Source organism: Notolepis coatsorum (assembly GCF_963971535.1).
Source record: "Notolepis coatsorum genome assembly, chromosome: 7".
In the NCBI taxonomy this organism is placed as follows: Eukaryota; Metazoa; Chordata; class Actinopteri; order Aulopiformes; family Paralepididae; genus Notolepis; species Notolepis coatsorum.
In genome coordinates, this window is record NC_140171.1 from 125,262,383 (window position 1) to 125,279,850 (window position 17,468).

The following is a 17,468-nucleotide window of genomic DNA, read 5'->3' on the forward strand; positions in this document are numbered from 1 at the left end:
CTGCTCCCAGCCTCCCCAGTGAATGTGGTAACAGATACTGCTTGCCAGAGAAGGGAAAACCCCGGACCGGACTTTTTTTCTTTATTTTTTTTTATCCACTTTTTCTCCCATTTTCTATTTTTCTCCCATCCCAATTTCGTATATCGTCCAATTCAACCCTCCCCTGTCTCGAACGCTGTTTCTTGCCTCCCACAAGCCGACTGTAATGTGGATGAAGCCATACATAGCACGAGTCCCCTCCGATACTCAAGGTAGCAGCCGTCGCATTTTTTCACCTGCGCAGCGCGATCTTTCAGCGTCGGGGGTCTGCGCTTTGGAGGGACGCCGCCCCCGTCGCTTCTTGATTCTACTGCGCAGGCGCACCAACCGACCTGTAGGAGTCGCTGTCCACAACGTCCGATCCCCACCCATCAGTTTCCCTCCCCCTAATACTGCCAAATGTATTAGTACGGACGACCAGCCAAACTGAAAGCAATGTGGAGCGCTGGGCTCGAACCCAGCGTCTCCAGCATTGGAGGTGAGTGCCTTGCCCACTGCACCACCTAGCCGCCCTACCAGCCTTTTTTTATGTGCCATACCATCTGGGAGACGATAGGCGGCGGTATTTTGCCCTTTTCGAGCTCAGACCCATTCCCAATGATAATGTCAGGCTAGGTGGATGAAAAATGAATGGATATTGCTAATAAAAGCAAAAACGAGAAAAAAAACGAGAACTCGTCATTGGCACTCAACGCATGGTGAGTTAACACGACTAATCTCGTTCGATGGCACTCAATGTGTTAAGGATCCCCATTAGCTGGTGCCATAGCAACCAGCTAGTCTTCCTGGGGACCACACACAAAAAAACATACAAAAACAATTATTATTGCAAAAACAAAATGATTTAAAAGTCAGTACTTGACACACAATGCATAATGAAACTAACAATTAAGATGGCTAAAATTACATGGAAGCACAGAAACGGAAAAAAAAGAAAAGAGAAAATACTTTACAGTGTTAAAAACAATTTAAAGGTCCGGTGTCTTATAAATGGCCCTTTCCAGTGTTTAGCATTGTTTCCAAGCAATGGGGGTTTATATCAATGGGGTCTGTTTCTCTAATTCTCATTTTGGCTCATCAGTCTAGTCTCGAGTTCACAAGATCTTCCCTCACTCAACTAAGCCGTTCTGATTTGACTGTTTTGCTGACGTGAATAAGGCACTGGTTGTAGTCACCGCCCACAATCAACAATTCGCTCAACAACAGAGCAAGTGGAATTACTTCCTCAAACGGGTTGACGTGCGCAGGTGCCGACAGAGAATCAACTATTTGCTCAACAAGGAGCAGTGGGAATAATGCAGTGCATTTTACACACAATCGCAGTTGAGCCGCTCACAGCGCACACGCACGCACGGAGCGATGTATCCTCTCTCCCTCTACCTGCATTTTACACACAATCGCAGTTGAGCCGCTCACAGCGCACACGCACGCACAGAGCGATGTATCCTCTCCCTCCCCCTCTCAACCTGCATTTTACACACAATCACAGTTGAGCCGCTCACAGCGCACACGCACGCACAGAGCGATGTGTATCCTCTCTAGGGATGCTCGATATTGGCTTTTTTACCGATACACCGATATTGTCTAACTCTTAATTTCCGATACCGATATCAACCAATACCGATATATGCAGGGTTTCCCCCCCCCAAAAAATGGAATAATTTCAGGTAATTAACATTACATATCTCTTGTTGTGGAATTAACACAACATTATGCATACTTTTGACAATAAATAAAATCAGAATTTGTTCTTACTTGCTTGGGTAAATAAAGGTTATAGAAATGTTTTTTTTTTTTAAACAGATACAGATATTTTCCGATATCACATTTTAATGCCGATAATATCGGACATCCCTAATCCTCGCTCTCCCTCTCTCGCTCGCTCGTTCTCTCGTATACATGTATCACGCTGTGTGGGTTACTGTCACTCAAAGCGCTTATGGGCGGAGCCCAGCCCAAAAACAGCTTGAAATCTTGAAGTGGAAAAATGCTGCTTTAGAGTAATTGATTAGAAATAGAAAACAATGAATTTTTTTGAAAAAAATGTGTTCCATAGACTAACAGGAATTGTGTAAAGTTGCCCAAATAGTGAAAGGAATAGCAATGCATGTCCCCTTTAAAATTATTTTAGAAAGTGAATCTACTGTAAATGCAGCAGAGGTTTTGAGGCAGGTTATTCCAAAGAGTTAATGCTCTAAAAATAAAATATCTCCTTAAAGTATTGGTTTTAGGACCTGGCAATTCAAGCTGCCTACTACTGGAACCTCTAGTGTAATGCTCATGCACAGTATTACTAAAAACAATCTGTTTATGTATAAAAACAGGAGTTTTACTGCTCATGATCAACTTGAACAGCACAAGTATATTAAAAAAGACAATCTATTTTCAACGTTAAGCCAAGAGAGGTGGGCATGCATACGGCTCACATTAGACCTTAGTGAGCAGCCCAGTACCAACCGTGCTGCCCTGTTCTGGACCACCCGGAGTTTCCTGAGGTCACCACTGGCAGCAGATGACCACATCGCAGTCAAGATGACATAAAACTAAACTTTAAGTGAAATGAATCAAAGCTCAGGCTGTATCAATGGGGATGAGTGCCCCACTGCCCAGGCGCGTGTCCCCTGACCAGACCATACATGGCGCCTGATTTGGCCTACCTTGCTAGTACTGCCACCTAGAGGCGATTCAGACAAATGATGCATCTCATCCTCTCGATCACTTATGCCGGAGACACATCTGACCTAATGGTACAGAATGTGGGGAAATTCTAATACCGAACTGTTTTTAAAAAGTACCCAAGTTTCGGTATACCATGCAACATTAATGCATGCATGTACATGTCCAATGACTTGCTGCATGAAAAATTATACTGTTATGTACATAATGCATCCATAACACACATCATTGCCATAGATGTGAAGCGTTCTCAGTGATTGAACTGGTATTACACAAAGGTGCAATGCCTGTGAGCTGCCACTAGGGGCAGAGTGGCTAACTGAGTGGGTGAGTTGGTGACAAAACAAATGCATGAACATGAACAGATGCACTAGTTTTCAGCTGCATCCAGTGCTGACCCAAAACGCATAATATGCACATGTGCCTACACCCACACACAGGTGCACACATAAACACATGTGCCTACACCCACACGCAGGTGCACACATAAACACATGTGCCTCCACCCACACGCAGGTGCACACATACACATGTGGCTACACCCACACACAGGTGCACACATAAACACATAATATCCACATATGCCTACACCCACACGGTTGCACACATAAACACATAATATGCACATGATTGTGCCTACACCCACAAACGGGTGCACACAAACCCTTGTATGTACAGATGCATATACACAAGGATAAAGAGAGAGTTGGATGGATAGGTAGATGAATGATTAAAAAAAATAAAAATAAATGGTGCATTCCCACACGTGTACAACATGAATCTTTTAACAGTATGATACAGAGTACAGACTCGTGGACTCGAGTCACGAATGTAAGGACTTCAGATTCGACAATCTTAAAAGGCTTGCAACTCGACTTTGACTTTTTAACACAAATGACTCGTGACTTCACTCTGACTTGAGCCTGATGACTTGAAAGACTTGATACTCTCCCCAAGTCCAAAATGTGAAAAGCGAGTCGACTTAATTTCCCTGATTACAGTTCCACTTAGGACCTTTTAGATCAGTCAGCCACCAACCAGTTGTGCAAGCAGATAAGGAAGTTGTGTGTCGGTGTCAAATCATCTAAATCAGCGGTTCTCAAACTACGGGCCGCCACCCAAAGTGGGGTCTGCGGGTAGGTGACAGTGGGGGCATTACATTTAAAAAATAAAAATAAAGACCAAGAGGAAAAACTAACTCGGATTGAGTTTTCCACCTGGCAGCTGTTTGTATTTGCCATGTCTCGCCCAGTACCAATTCCAATACACATCTCACTACATCCTGCGCATGTATAATCGCCACGTCTGGTCTTTTGTGTAACCTGAAGCGGTGCCGTGTGTTCCAAATGCTGGCAAAATAGACGCAGAATCTAGTGCTATTTTTTAGCTATTTTGCTTCCATAACATGTCTTCCTTCAGACTAGTGGAAAGGAAATGTTCAAAATACACATTTAGATGTTTATTTTACTACACTTTGCCATGCTGCGCCTGTAGATTCAGCCTAAATTCAGCGTGGTCGCTCTGCCCAATATCATGTGAGGCACTGTTGTAGGTTGGCTGGTCTGCCGTTCTGCAGCTGGATACTACGTGAACATGGTCATGTTTGTTGAATTAAATTTTTTTTTTTTTTTAATTATTTGTATTTATTTTTTGTCGATCCCGATCTTCGGAAAATCACGTGATCGTGAGAGTGGAGCAAACGGATCCCAGTTATGTGGTGGGGATCGAGGCGATCCATTTCCGGTTTGTATATTACCGGTACTAATACACGCCCAAATCATGTAGATTATTGAGTTATGGCAAAGATCCATATCCACGGTGTGTGTATTGAGTCCCGCGACGATAAACGAGTGGCCGGACGGAATAGGGAGACGCACCGGGATCACAAGAGATCCACTTCCGGTTGCAACTCGCCGATCAGCCACCAGGTGGCAGTATTGAAGCGTTGCAGAGTTGTGCTGGCTCACACAGCATCCGACAAGGCTCCGTGAGTGAAATATGAATACCATGGCGAAAATATGAAATTATGATCAGAATCACGTCGTTATTGGCAGAATTCGCATGAACTTGAAACCCGTTGTACGACGTTATTGGCGGGGAAAGGGTTAAGTGTGGGGTCACCAAAAACATTTTCCTAAATAAAATGAGTTTGTGGTATAAAAAGTTTGAGAACCCCTGATCTAAATTTAATATACTACTAACTATTACTCTGTAGGCTTTACAATTTTGAAATGGCATTACATTTGTAAAGAACACATTAGGACTCAAAACAAGTTTCAGACTTGTGACTTGCAAAACAATGACCTCTGGTATGATATATCCATGATTGAAAAGTTATCATACATAATAACATCAAGGTTAGTTAAAGCTGAGCTCCGGGTTTCAGGTTCAGTATTGTATCAAAACGATGATTTTATTCAGATAATATACAACTGGTAAAAGCATACAGCATGGCTTTAAATTGGAACTCTAAAGGTAGTGTGGTATCGACCAATAGAAGCGGCACTGATCTGGTGATGAAGGACGAAGTGCACAACCACATCACCATACGGTAGTAGGACCCCTGCGTATTGTAATTCAACCACATCACCATACGGTAGTAGGACCCCTGCGTATTGTAATTCAACCACATCACCATACGGTAGTAGGACCCCTGCGAATTGTAATTCAACCACATCACCATACGATAGGACCCCTGCGTATTGTAATTCAACCACATCACCATACGGTAGTAGGACCCCTGCGTATTGTAATTCAACCACATCACCATACGGTAGTAGGACCCCTGCGTATTGTAATTCAACTACATCACCATATGGTAGTAGGACCCCTGCGTATTATAATTCAACCACATCACCATACAGTAGTAGGAGGACCCCTGCGTATTGTAATTCAACCACATCACCATACGGTAGTAGGACCCCTGCGTATTGTAATTCAACTACATCACCATATGGTAGTAGGACCCCTGCGTATTATAATTCAACCACATCACCATACAGTAGTAGGAGGACCCCTGCGTATTGTAATTCAACCACATCACCATACGGTAGTAGGACCCCTGCGTATTGTAATTCAACTACATCACCATATGGTAGTAGGACCCCTGCGTATTATAATTCAACCACATCACCATACAGTAGTAGGAGGACCCCTGCGTATTGTAATTCAACCACATCACCATACGGTAGTAGGAGGACCCCTGCGTATTGTAATTCAACCACCTGCGTATTGTAGTTCTGGATCAGCAGCTGGACACGTCTGCAGCGGAGGCCTCTGGCCTCCAGGCTCCTCGTCGGTACACACACACACACAGGGAGGCCCTCTGACCTCCAGGCTCCTCGTGGGTTCACACACACACACACACACACACAGTCTGTTTCTTGTTACTGCAGTACAATACTTCCTTCGACGGGGCTCTTTGGCACGCTGCCTGAAAGGGGTGGGGGGGGGGGGGGGGGGGGGTGGGTGTAGGTGCTCCTTCATTAACCCGCTCTGATGTCTCCTTCTTTTGGTGTCGACACAAATACAAATGAGTATTATAGCGTTTCTGCTAATATTTTACACTATACATTCATCCACATAAGAAATAACCTAGTTTGAATTCTATATATTTTTATGTCAGCAAAGGGCTGTTTTGTAGTCTGTGGAGGAGTATTTAAAATAATTCCAGTTGAGTTGTCTCCCAGGTCCACCTTAAAAATAAAATAAAAAAATAGACCGAAGAGCTATTCGCCTCTGATGTGTTTGCAGGACAGATCCGGAGGTGAGCAGTAGAAGGTTTTGTTTTGCCAAGCTTCCCATGACTGTATCCTTGTTCTTTCTCCCCCCTCTTCTCCTCTCAGGGTCCTGCAGTACATGGCAGCTGTAGCAGGCAGCCAGTGCGGCTGCCAGTACTGGAGCTTCGACCCGCCTCCCAGTCACGTTTAAAAGTAGAAGCTTGGCTAGTTTTGAAGGATGAGGCCCCCCCCCCCCCCCCCCCCCCCCATTCTAGTACCGCAGAGGTCTCCCCACACCCACCTAGTGTCAGAGAGTAAAGCCAGCGAGCTCTCTCCTTGGGACCAGCCTGAGGGGACCTGTATGTCTGCCTACCCGTCCGTCCACAAGGCAGACAGACAGGGGGGACAGTTAGAGGGGCTCGTCTGGATCCAGTCCTGGCCGGTGTCTGAGGAGGGTCCTGCAACGTGGCGAGAGCAACCGAACCGGCCACTGTGCGTCTCTTGGGGTTAAAAAAAGGTTCTGCTCCCGTCCGACGTTGCTGGTGTGCGCAAAGGGTGAGGGGGGGGGATAAACGGTCCCCCACCCTCCTGCCCAGCCCCTCCCGATCAACCAGGACTGTTCTGGGGGTGACGGACTACCCTTGTTAAAACACCTTGAAAGGGGTAAGTACCTCACCACCCCCCGTTCCCCAACTCCTCCACGAGCTCTCTTCCATCCTGCCCCGTTCCTCAACTCCTCCACGAGCTCTCTTCCATTCTGCCCCGTTCCCCAACTGTTCCACGAGCTCTCTTCCATCCTGCCCCGTTCCCCAACTGTTCCACGAGCTCTCTTCCATCCCGCCCGTTCCCCAACTCTTCTACGAGCTCTCTTCCTTCCTGCCCTGTTCCCTAATTCCTCCACAAGCTCTCTTCCATTCCGGCCGTATTATAGTCTCAGCGCAGAACAGGACTTTCCCTGCTAGGTAAACAAGATTGTCCCGGTCCACTTGAGTGCTTATCACTGTTGAGGCCACATTGATATGCTTGTTATTTGGCAGGTTATGATATATATATACAAATGATTGCCTCTGTTACTATGGAAAATGAAGGGGAAGGGGGAGACTTATTTATCAGACTCAGCAGTGCTGCTGTCAGAGCCCCACGTCTTTTGTAATGAGAAACAGACTCCTATGTTATTTGTACCAAACCCATAAAACATGCCAATGTCCAACCTTGTCCATAAATTGAGTGTAAACATTAAGAAGCCTGAACATGTAAGTTCCCTCGCATTTAGATGTCTCCGGCTACAGGTCGAGTGAGCTCGAAACACTGAAGCCACTTTGGGGTTTGACCGGACAATTTCTCACTGTCTTAAGTCAGCCAACATTTTTAAGCAAAGATGAGATGTGTTTTCACACCTATTTTGATATGTGGCTGTTTTCATGGTTCCTCTTTTGGCAGGTAAGTGGTCTATTTATATGTGCAGTAATCCAAAACATTATGATGAATAAATACCAGCTTCATGCTTATCCATAGATATTGCATTTTAATTTAAGTATATAGAGCAATACTAGTTTAAATCAACCAGATAGCCTTGTGGAAGTGGAATTATAATATAAATGTTTCTTCTGACTCTTAATTTCTGTCGCTTACTGTTTGAAATCATCTTTCTCCCATGCTGCCAAACCCACTTACCTACGATTGAAAAGATGTGGAGGATGTTAAGTTTGTCATCAACTACGACTACCCCAACTCTTCTGAGGATTATGTCCACCGTATCGGACGCACAGCCCGCAGCACCAACAAGGGCACGGCCTACACCTTCTTCACCCCAGGGAACCTGCGTCAGGCCCGGGACCTGATCCGAGTGCTGGAGGAGGCCCGGCAGGCCATCAACCCCAAGCTGCTTCAGCTTGTGGGCTCAGGCCGTGGAGGCGGAGGCGGAGGGGGTAAGGACTCCTGGAGCTTTTATACCTGCTCAACTGAGCTGAAGTTGGCCATCCAGTGCAGATGTTGGAAATTGAGAGTTGGTTGTATAAATGTATAGATATAAGATATTAGATACACATCATCTTAGATACACATCACGGGTTAAGGAGGATAGGAAACTAGACAATTCCGCGGGGGAAAAGTGTGGGTGATGCCTGTGCACCGCCGGCCAACGGGAGAGGGTCTCTCGTGAGTCTCTACGGCAAACGGTTCAGAGGATGCAAATAGGGGGTGGTACTTAAGCATAGGGGGTGGGGCAAACATATAGTTTTCATTGCAGAGTCCAACGAACCCTCGTGAGTGTCTAGGACAAATGGTTCAAAATATAAAAAAAAAATAGGCGGGACCTAAGAATAATAGGGGGCGGGGCAAACATAGACCAATGAAAGAGAATATCCCTACTGAGTACAATGGCGGACCTGCAAGTCTCTACAACAAACTGTTAAAAAGAAGAAAAAATGGGGAGTGGCCTAGGATTAGGGAGCGTGGTCAACATGGACCAATGAGAGAGGATATCTCTACTGGGTAGTGGCACAACCCGCAAGTCTCTACAACATATGAAATGGGCTTGGCTTCCGAATTGGGGCGTGGCTTCAGAAAGGGCGTGATTAACATAAATCAATGAATGAAAGTCGGTACCGAGTTGATTGACACCTTCCATAAGCATGTGTGTGTCTGGTTTCCCTGTGAAAGTAAGGCTCATTCATGTGCCTGTCCCTTAACTCATTCCCCGCCATCAACGAGTATACTCGGTATTGGCCGTCAATCGTTGGGTGCCAACAACGAGTATACTCGTTATTGGATCGTTATTTTTTATTCGCTATTTCCATTAATAAATCATCCAGGAAGGCTGTGGTACTGTGTGGCAATGTGTCTGAGATCGCAAAGGTCCAATACCGCCGCCTGGTGATATGCGGCCGATGTCGCACTTCCTTTGTGACTCTGTGTAATGACTCTGTGTATCATTGAAAGTCATCCGGGTGGATTTTTCTAGTAACGTGGATCAAGATCTTCACCCGATCGCATTGAATCGCTTTCGGGACGCCCGATTAATTATGCTGTGGGGGGTTATGGCGTGGGCCAAATGGACATACGATCTAGCAGATGGCAATCAAATAATTGGAATATTCTTTTTGGAATCTCATCTGCCACGCAATTTAACGTCAATTTCAGCTTGGTTGTGCATTGTTTTCATAGCCATCGCCCTGATCAGTGTATGCTGTTGTAATAACGAATGCCGTTATTGACAATCAATTCATCAGAAACACCCCCCCCCCCCCTTTCTGCATGCATGATGGAACATAATATACCGATCATATGCATTTGAATTTTTTATTGTAGCGTGTATATGGACGAAATGCCAATGGATTAAGTATAATATGCGTCGCAGGCTATTACTAGCCTCCCAGGAATGACCCTAGACCACTCTAAAACCATACTTATATTCACCACGGTATAAAACGAGAATGCATGGATGGAAAAAATATTCCTTTTTCACATCTTGAACGATAGATACCATAGTATTTCATATAATATTGCATACAATTTAATAGTATAGTAATATAATAGCATATAATATTGCATATAATATTTAAATAGTTATAGCCCTGCAAACAAGGTGAGCGACTCCCACCGTTTACAGCGGTGGCGGTAGCTACTACAGGATGAGGCTAATCCGTGGCATCCAATGAGTTAAGAAAGATTTGTTTTTTTATGTACATATGTGTCAATCAACTCGGTTGGACAAGCCTTAATTGATTCAAATCCTAACTGACACAAACCCATCCTCCAATGCATTTGAATGAGGCTGCACTTCTGTCACACTCACAAATAAATTTTTTTCAATCAAATCTTCACTCACAAATAATTAAAGCAAAACGATAAGAGATGAAGCTTCGTTTTTTGAATATGAGCACTTGAGGAAGTTTATTATGAAGGGTTATGTGCGATAATGTGTAATTCCATCGACAATTGTGGCGATCGGAAGACGAGGGAAGGAACGGTGAAATCACAGATTTCAGCTAGTGGGAGAGTCCATTGGTGTGTATGTGGAACATAGCAAATAAATGGCCATAAGTTGAGAGAAATGTCCAATTCCATTTATTTGGACACAGTTGTGGCATCGTTTTGATGTGTTTTTTTTTTAACTTTTTTTTTTATATCGGTCAAATTTAGACCAGTGTCGCAATTTACAAAAAAATAATTAAAAATAAGCAGCACTCTAGTTTTTTTTTTTTCCACTTTTTCTCCCATTTTCTATATTTTCTCCCATCATCCAATTCAACCCTCCCCTGTCACGGACGCTGTTTCTTGCCTCCCACAAGCCGGCTGCAATGTGGACTACGTCATACATAGCACAAGTCCCCTCCGGTACTTGAGGTAACAGCAGTCTCATCTTTTCACCTGCGCAGCTCGATCTCTCAGTGGCGAGGAGTAACGCGTGGGAGGCTCACGCTGCCCCCGACACTTCCTGATTCTACTGCGCAGGCGCACCAACCGACCTGTAGGAGTCGCTGTCCACAACGCCCGATCCCCACCCATCAGTTTCCCACCCCCTAATACGGCCAATGTGTATTAGTACGGACGACCAGCTAAACTGAAAGCAAATGTGGAGCGCTGGGCTCGAACTGACGAGCCGAGCGTCTCCAGCATTTTTACGTGGCGAGCGCCTTGCCCACTACGCCACGTAGCCGCCCTCGCAGCACTCTAGTTTTGAACATTCCGCTATTCATTCCTATGGACCAAAATTGCCCGTTTAGAGTCTATTTGTACCCAAACGGTGCGGTGAAACTTTACAAAAAGTAATAGCAACTTGGGCGGCCGGGTAGCGCAGCGGACTAAGCGTCTGCCTACCACCGCAAGAGACACTGGTATTGAATCCAGTTGTCAGCGGTGCCTCCGGCTTGGTCGGTCATCCATACTGATACAATTGGCAGTGTCAGCGGGTGGGAAGCCGGTGGGGTGTATCCTGGTCGTTGTAAACAGCGACTCCTACAGGTCGGACAGGGCGCCTGCACAGCGAGGGAGGGAACTGGGGAGGGTAGTGTGATCCTCCCACGTGGTACACCTCCCCAGTGAGAGTCCTCGCTGTCTGGTGAAAAGAAGCGGCTGGCTGTCTCCACATGTGTCGGAGGAAGCATGTGATAGACTTCAGGGCTCCCTAGACCGGTAAGTGGGGGGCAAATGCGCGCAACAGCCAGGAAGGGGAGGGGGGAATTGGCATAACGACTAAATTGGGATGGGAGAAAAATACAGAAAAAAGGGAGGAGAAAAAGTAGATAAAAAAAAAGCAATAGTTGGACCGAGCCGGTCGTTTTAATACCTTACACTTGTGTGTGGTGCGAAAGCTCTGGGAGGAGTAGTCGGACAAAACGGCGGAATAATAAAGAGAATAAACAATAGATTATATAAGAGTGTGTGTGACTGGCTTTGCCAGGTCACCCACACTGACTGACACGTGATGTGGTCGATTTCTGAGCTACAGGGTTCTCTTTGTTCAAGGTGGCAGAATGCGTTACCGTGGTGGTGGTGGTGGTGGCGGCTCCGGCGCCAGCAATCCAAACACAATGTTCCAGGACACGTGTGATCGGCGCATGCAGTCCGGTGGCGGTGGCGGTGGCGGTGGCGGTGGCGGCGGCGGCGGCGGCGGCGGCAGCGGCGGCAGCGGCAGAGACAACCACGGCAGCCGGGACGGAGACCGTTCATCTTCCTCCTCCTCTTCCTCCTACCGGCCCCGGGACGGCCAGAACCAGGGTTATAGTGGGGGCGGGGGTTTCAGTTCTCGGGGCGGAGCTCAGTCCAGCAGCAGCAGTGGGGGCTTCAGTTCTCGGGGCGGAGCTCAGTCCAGCAGCAGCAGTGGGGGCTTCAGTTCTCGGGGCGGAGCTCAGTCCAGCAGCAGTGGGGGCTTCAGTTCTCGGGGCGGACCTCAGTCCACTATCAGCAGCAGTGGGAGCTTCAGTTCTCGGGCCGGACCTCAGTCCACTATCAGCAGCAGTGGGGGCTTCAGTTCTCGGGCCGGACCTCAGTCCACTATCAGCAGCAGTGGGGGCTACAGTTCTCGGGGCGGACCTCAGTCCACTATCAGCAGCAATGGGGGCCATGGTCAGTCCAGTCAGTCAAAGGGTCTGTTAAACCAACCCCCTCCATCAGCAGGGGGGCCCAAGCCCCTAATGGCCCATCAGTTTGTCCCACAAAAAGCTCCGCTCATGGGATTCATAGGTCAGCCACCATACCCCTTCGTTGCCCCACCCCCTCCTCCTGCCAGGAAGTAGAATTATCAGGTAGTATTAGTTACAAGTGCTACTCAGGATGTTCATGTTACACATGTGTTCCTTTCCTGAAAGGATTTTTTTACTGTCCTCTTATTGACTCAGGCAATTTAGGAGGTAAGGGCTAATTTTTTGTATTTGTAGAATTTTTTTTATCTTAAAAATAGAAGCGTACACTAGAGGGGAAGTGAACCAAATAAACACGCTATACATTTACGGCTGGTTATTGAAACATGATACTTTTACGGTATCCATCGAATTACTTCTAATCGGTGTAATCTGTCAGTGAGCCAATAAGCATTTTTGTTCCAAGATATAACATTTAGAAATGGGATGACTTGTCATTTAGAGTAGTGATTGTTAATAGCTGTAAATATATAGGAAAAAACTCTTAGCTATCCCAATAAAAACGTTCATGCATTGAATTTTAATGGAACTTTAGATATTAGGTTTTCATTTACTGTAGCTGTAGATTGTAATTTTTGTTATGCATGCCCCTTTCATTTCTGTCCCCTAGAATTGTAAGAGGATGGAACCGTGTCGCCACTACAAATGTTTGAAAATGTCTTCCCTCGTTGTCACTGGGAGACTAAATGCATTGGAAGTAGCGTCTCTCCCAGTGGCGAATAACTTCACGTGAGAACGCTGTGACCGATCCTCATATAATTCTAGTTCTAGTCAAATGTCTCTAAAATCGACGTCATTGTAATCATTTCGTAATCTTTTCTAGAATCCTTGGAATCGATTGAAGCAAACTACTTGTAGTACACTTTCATAATCGGCTCATACAAATTGTGTTAAGGTCTCTTCGAATACAATAGTGTTATGGAGCAAATGTGGGGCATATCTTGTGGTGATTATTATTAAATGTACTGCCGTGAACGCTCTGTAGCCTAGATATTGAAGAGGTTAGCTTATACTTAGAAATTGTCCTGTTTTTGTAAATGTCAACAATGCTATTGTTCAGACCAAAGGCACTGCACTGTCTTCATGCCAGTTCTGCAGGTGAAACTGATGCCAGTAAAGAGATAACATTTCTCTTTGCTGTGTATCTGAACGTCACTGGTGTCTCTCTGATCTTACATTCACATGCATTATTTTTACAATGCTTCATTTCATACTAAATAAAAGGTTTTGATGAAAACTTTGTGTTTTTATATTCTGCTTTGCGAGAACCCAGCATTGACGAGTCAGGTTAAATCCAAGAAGAATAACTTTATTTCCCTTGGACATATTTGCACTACATTCTCCATTTCCCAGCAATATTTATTTGCTCTTTGCATATATTTTGTTTTGGCAAATATACATAATTGCATGAACCTTTTATTTACAAGGACAGAACAAAACATTGTAATGTGGAAAGGAAGCATTGACAGTATGGTTGGGATCAGTTCACTTCCAAATAAAAAGCAATTTCATAACTTAGAATCCACGCCACTTGCTGCACAATAAGATGTTCCTTCCTAAAGTTCCAATTGAAAGTTCATGTCCCTCCAAGCCCACAATGAAGACGATGTAGTTACATGTGAATGGTCCCCCTGTGGTTGAAGGTCTGGGGCTATGCACATTATATCAATGAATAGAAGAGCTTGAATAATTTGTTTCACAAGACCTAGGAGACCATCCTATTTAAGTACCATAGAAGCTTTATGAATGCACATTCTAGGTTTGGCAGCTGACCCCAAAAGTGAAGCACCTCAACCGAATTCCCATTTGTTGCACACATCTTTGCACAACTTCATCTTTTGTAAAAGGAATACATTAATGGATAATATGAACACAACTGAAACAGAAATAGCATCAAACAAACAGTTCATTTGTAAATAGATAAAGTAAAAAAAAAAAGAAAAGTTAAATAATGAACTTTCAGCTCAGGCACGTACGGCAGATTCCGACTGAATGTCAGCACTGACAGCTCAGGACTAAACATGTCCATTAACAGTGGAAGGTAGAGGGGGGGGAATGGAAAAGAGGGGATGTTTTCATGTGCAAAATGATATGGAAACGAGTGCATCATGCAACTTCAGGGACTAAAATAATAACGTGTTCCATCCTCTTATAGAATGGCGAAAAGTGCAGAAATAAAATGCTTTTTTTCAGGTGCAGAGATTGAACATCCTTCACAGAAGACTGACTGGATTCATTTGTCACTAAAACAAATCGGATTTGCATCAACAATATAGCTACAGATGATAAAATACAATACTTGGTGTCTAAACAATGGACCAAATGCATGACGTCTGGCAGCATCCTGGCTCATCCCATAGTGCTATGTAGCATTTCCAGTTAAAGATCCCCTCCAGGTCCATTTTAAACCCTTCAAATGTTTTCCATATTGAATAACAATTATGTTTTTTCCACCAAATTGTTCAATAAACCACTGAAAATGGCTTAGCAGCATCTCTACACCTTTACCTTCATTGAGAATCCAAGGATCTATCCATTGATATTTTACCAGGAATTCCAAAAGGTCAGCAGCTGATCATCTTTCAAGACACGTCAATACCTACTCTGTTCTGTGTAAAGGTGTCAAGTTATAACATATTGGACCATGAGAGGTTTTATGGGTTTGACCAATGGTGATTATCACACATGCAACTCAGATTTCAAGGAAGGGAAACTAATCTGTATAGTCAAAGTCATTCCTCCAACAGGAGTTGACAAAAACAGTTGAGTGGAGGGGATCTTTAAGTCTGCTATTCCACTTTTCAGAATATGGATGCAAAGTCTGAAATTACCAAGAGTTGGGGTGGGGTGGGGGGGTAATGACTTTAAACCAGGAAACTCAACTGCATGCTCCTGGTCCATTTGTACAGAGAATGCAAACCAGTCGGACACAAATGCACACATTCCGTTTTAAAAGGCATGACTTGATCTCTCGGTAATCACGGATCGATTCCTCCGTTTTGTCAGTTCATTCAAAATCATTATAGTACAGCAATGTGTTGGTTTGATTGTATTGGGAATTGTACGAAGCAGGAAAAGACCAAACCAAGTAGAAAAGAAACGGTAGGATGATCAAACAAGGATAGGAATGGTGCAAAGGAAGGCATGAGGTAGAAGCTGCTTCCCAAAACTAGTTTTGGATGAATTCTCCCACGCCCAGTCTAGCTATTTATATGTAAAAAGACCATCTTGCCCCTGACCAGTGATTGGGGGGCAACTTCAACCTACAACTAAAGGAAGCAGTTGACGGGAGGTTGTCCGTCTCTTCAAAGATTCCCCCACGAGTCTGGAGGGGGGAACTGTTCTACATCACCGGATTCGTCGTGGGATCTGGCTCCCAGGTTGAATGTGAGCTTGTACCGCAGCCGCACCTTGTCCTGCAACAAGATTAGATTCGATTATTGTCATCATACAGCACAAGTACAGTACAACGAAAAGAGGTTTGGCATCCAACCAGAGTGCAAATGTAACAGTAAAGTTCAATAGTAATATACAATGTACAGGTGATTAAACTGGGTATAAGATATATAAATGAGTACTACTGAGTATAGTGCTAATTTGATCATGTATGTACAGAGTTGTAGTATTAATATGTACAGTGATACAGGTATAAAGACACTGGTAGTAAGTCATACTGGCCAGCAGCATAACTAGTAAGAGTAGGTCAGGGATATGTACAGATGGATATAGTATCTATCTACAGATATGTAAAAAGGATTACATGCAGGTATGTACAGACAGATGTGGATATATACAGTACTCGAGTTGAGGGGGGATGGCATCCCCCCTGAAATAAAAACGGTCAATATCATCCCCCTTCTAAAACGGCCATCCCCCCTTCCCATCAAAGTATCAGAATGTTTATAGGAGGGCCATCCCCTCCTCAGTCACGAGAGCACTCGCAAATATGCTGCGCATATCACTGTCAAACGGTGCGCGTCTCATGCCACTGTCGGTCGCTTGATTGACAGTGGCACGAGACCACTGCACAAGACCCGCGAAAATATCAGAATGTTTCATAAAAATTCCCACGGTACTACCGTACTGGCCATACTGTCTTGTGACAGCTGGTTATGGTCATCAATATCGTAATGGCCAAACGACCAGGACAGCACGATCTAAGGGTCATGTTTAAAAAGGCAAAAAAGTATATAACAGGTACGTCAAGTGCACGATCATAACTTTAGTTATCAAAGGTGGAATCTCTAGACATAAGCAATGAATGAGTTTAAAGCTAAGCTACGTTTTTCTCTCTTGTTAGAAGAGGGATCACTTCATCAGTTAGATTTGATTTGATCTTTATTTATCTCGAACATTTTCAACCATAAACACACACATTTGTAATAAAAAAAAAAAAACGAAATAAAATACAAATAAAATTAAATATATCTTCCTATGGAAGCAATAATCAACATAGCTCAAGACAAATGGCTTTGTTCGAGAAGGGACAGAAAGAAGCAAAGCTTATCTGGTCCTGCCCCTTCCTTACAATATCATATTATTATGTAATAATAAGTTTATCTATCAATAGTTAACTAACGTAGCTAGCTAAACCTTGAGGATTTGGATGTCTTTAACCAGGCTAGCATTTGTGTCAGCTAATCATCAGAAAAATATGAATTTGCCCCCCCCAATAATATGTGCTATCAAGAGTAGTGTATCTACTCCCACTCTGTAATTCTAGTTTCGAAATACTCCTAAAAGCTTCATTTGCGTATTTAATTCATTAAGATTTTCTACCGGGGGGACGATGCCCCTCTACTCTGCGTCCCCCCAAACTTGTCATGAGATCTGCAGCCCTGACCATCCCCCCTGGTTTTTTTTCACAACTCGAGTACTGGATATATATATG

The 17,468-nt window shown here is 44.4% G+C and overlaps 2 protein-coding genes across 2 annotated transcripts in view; one reads left to right on the forward strand and one right to left on the reverse strand.

Moving 5' to 3' along the window:
- LOC311232200 (putative ATP-dependent RNA helicase DDX17) overlaps positions 1 to 13,808 on the forward strand; it is a 36,344-nt gene extending 22,536 nt beyond the window's left edge. The window contains exons 12-13 of the mRNA XM_084318909.1: positions 8,123 to 8,362; positions 11,904 to 13,808. Of these exons, the coding sequence (XP_084175035.1) occupies positions 8,123 to 8,362; positions 11,904 to 12,673 (1,010 nt within the window). The 3' untranslated portion in view covers positions 12,674 to 13,808. The remainder of the gene's footprint in view (positions 1 to 8,122; positions 8,363 to 11,903) is intronic.
- Positions 13,809 to 13,902: 94 nt separating this feature from the next.
- Positions 13,903 to 17,468, reverse strand: part of gga1 (golgi-associated, gamma adaptin ear containing, ARF binding protein 1) — a 59,847-nt gene continuing 56,281 nt past the window's right edge. Inside the window, exon 17 of the mRNA XM_084318800.1 lies at positions 13,903 to 15,993. Coding sequence (XP_084174926.1) covers positions 15,883 to 15,993 — 111 coding nt within the window. The 3' untranslated portion in view covers positions 13,903 to 15,882. The remainder of the gene's footprint in view (positions 15,994 to 17,468) is intronic.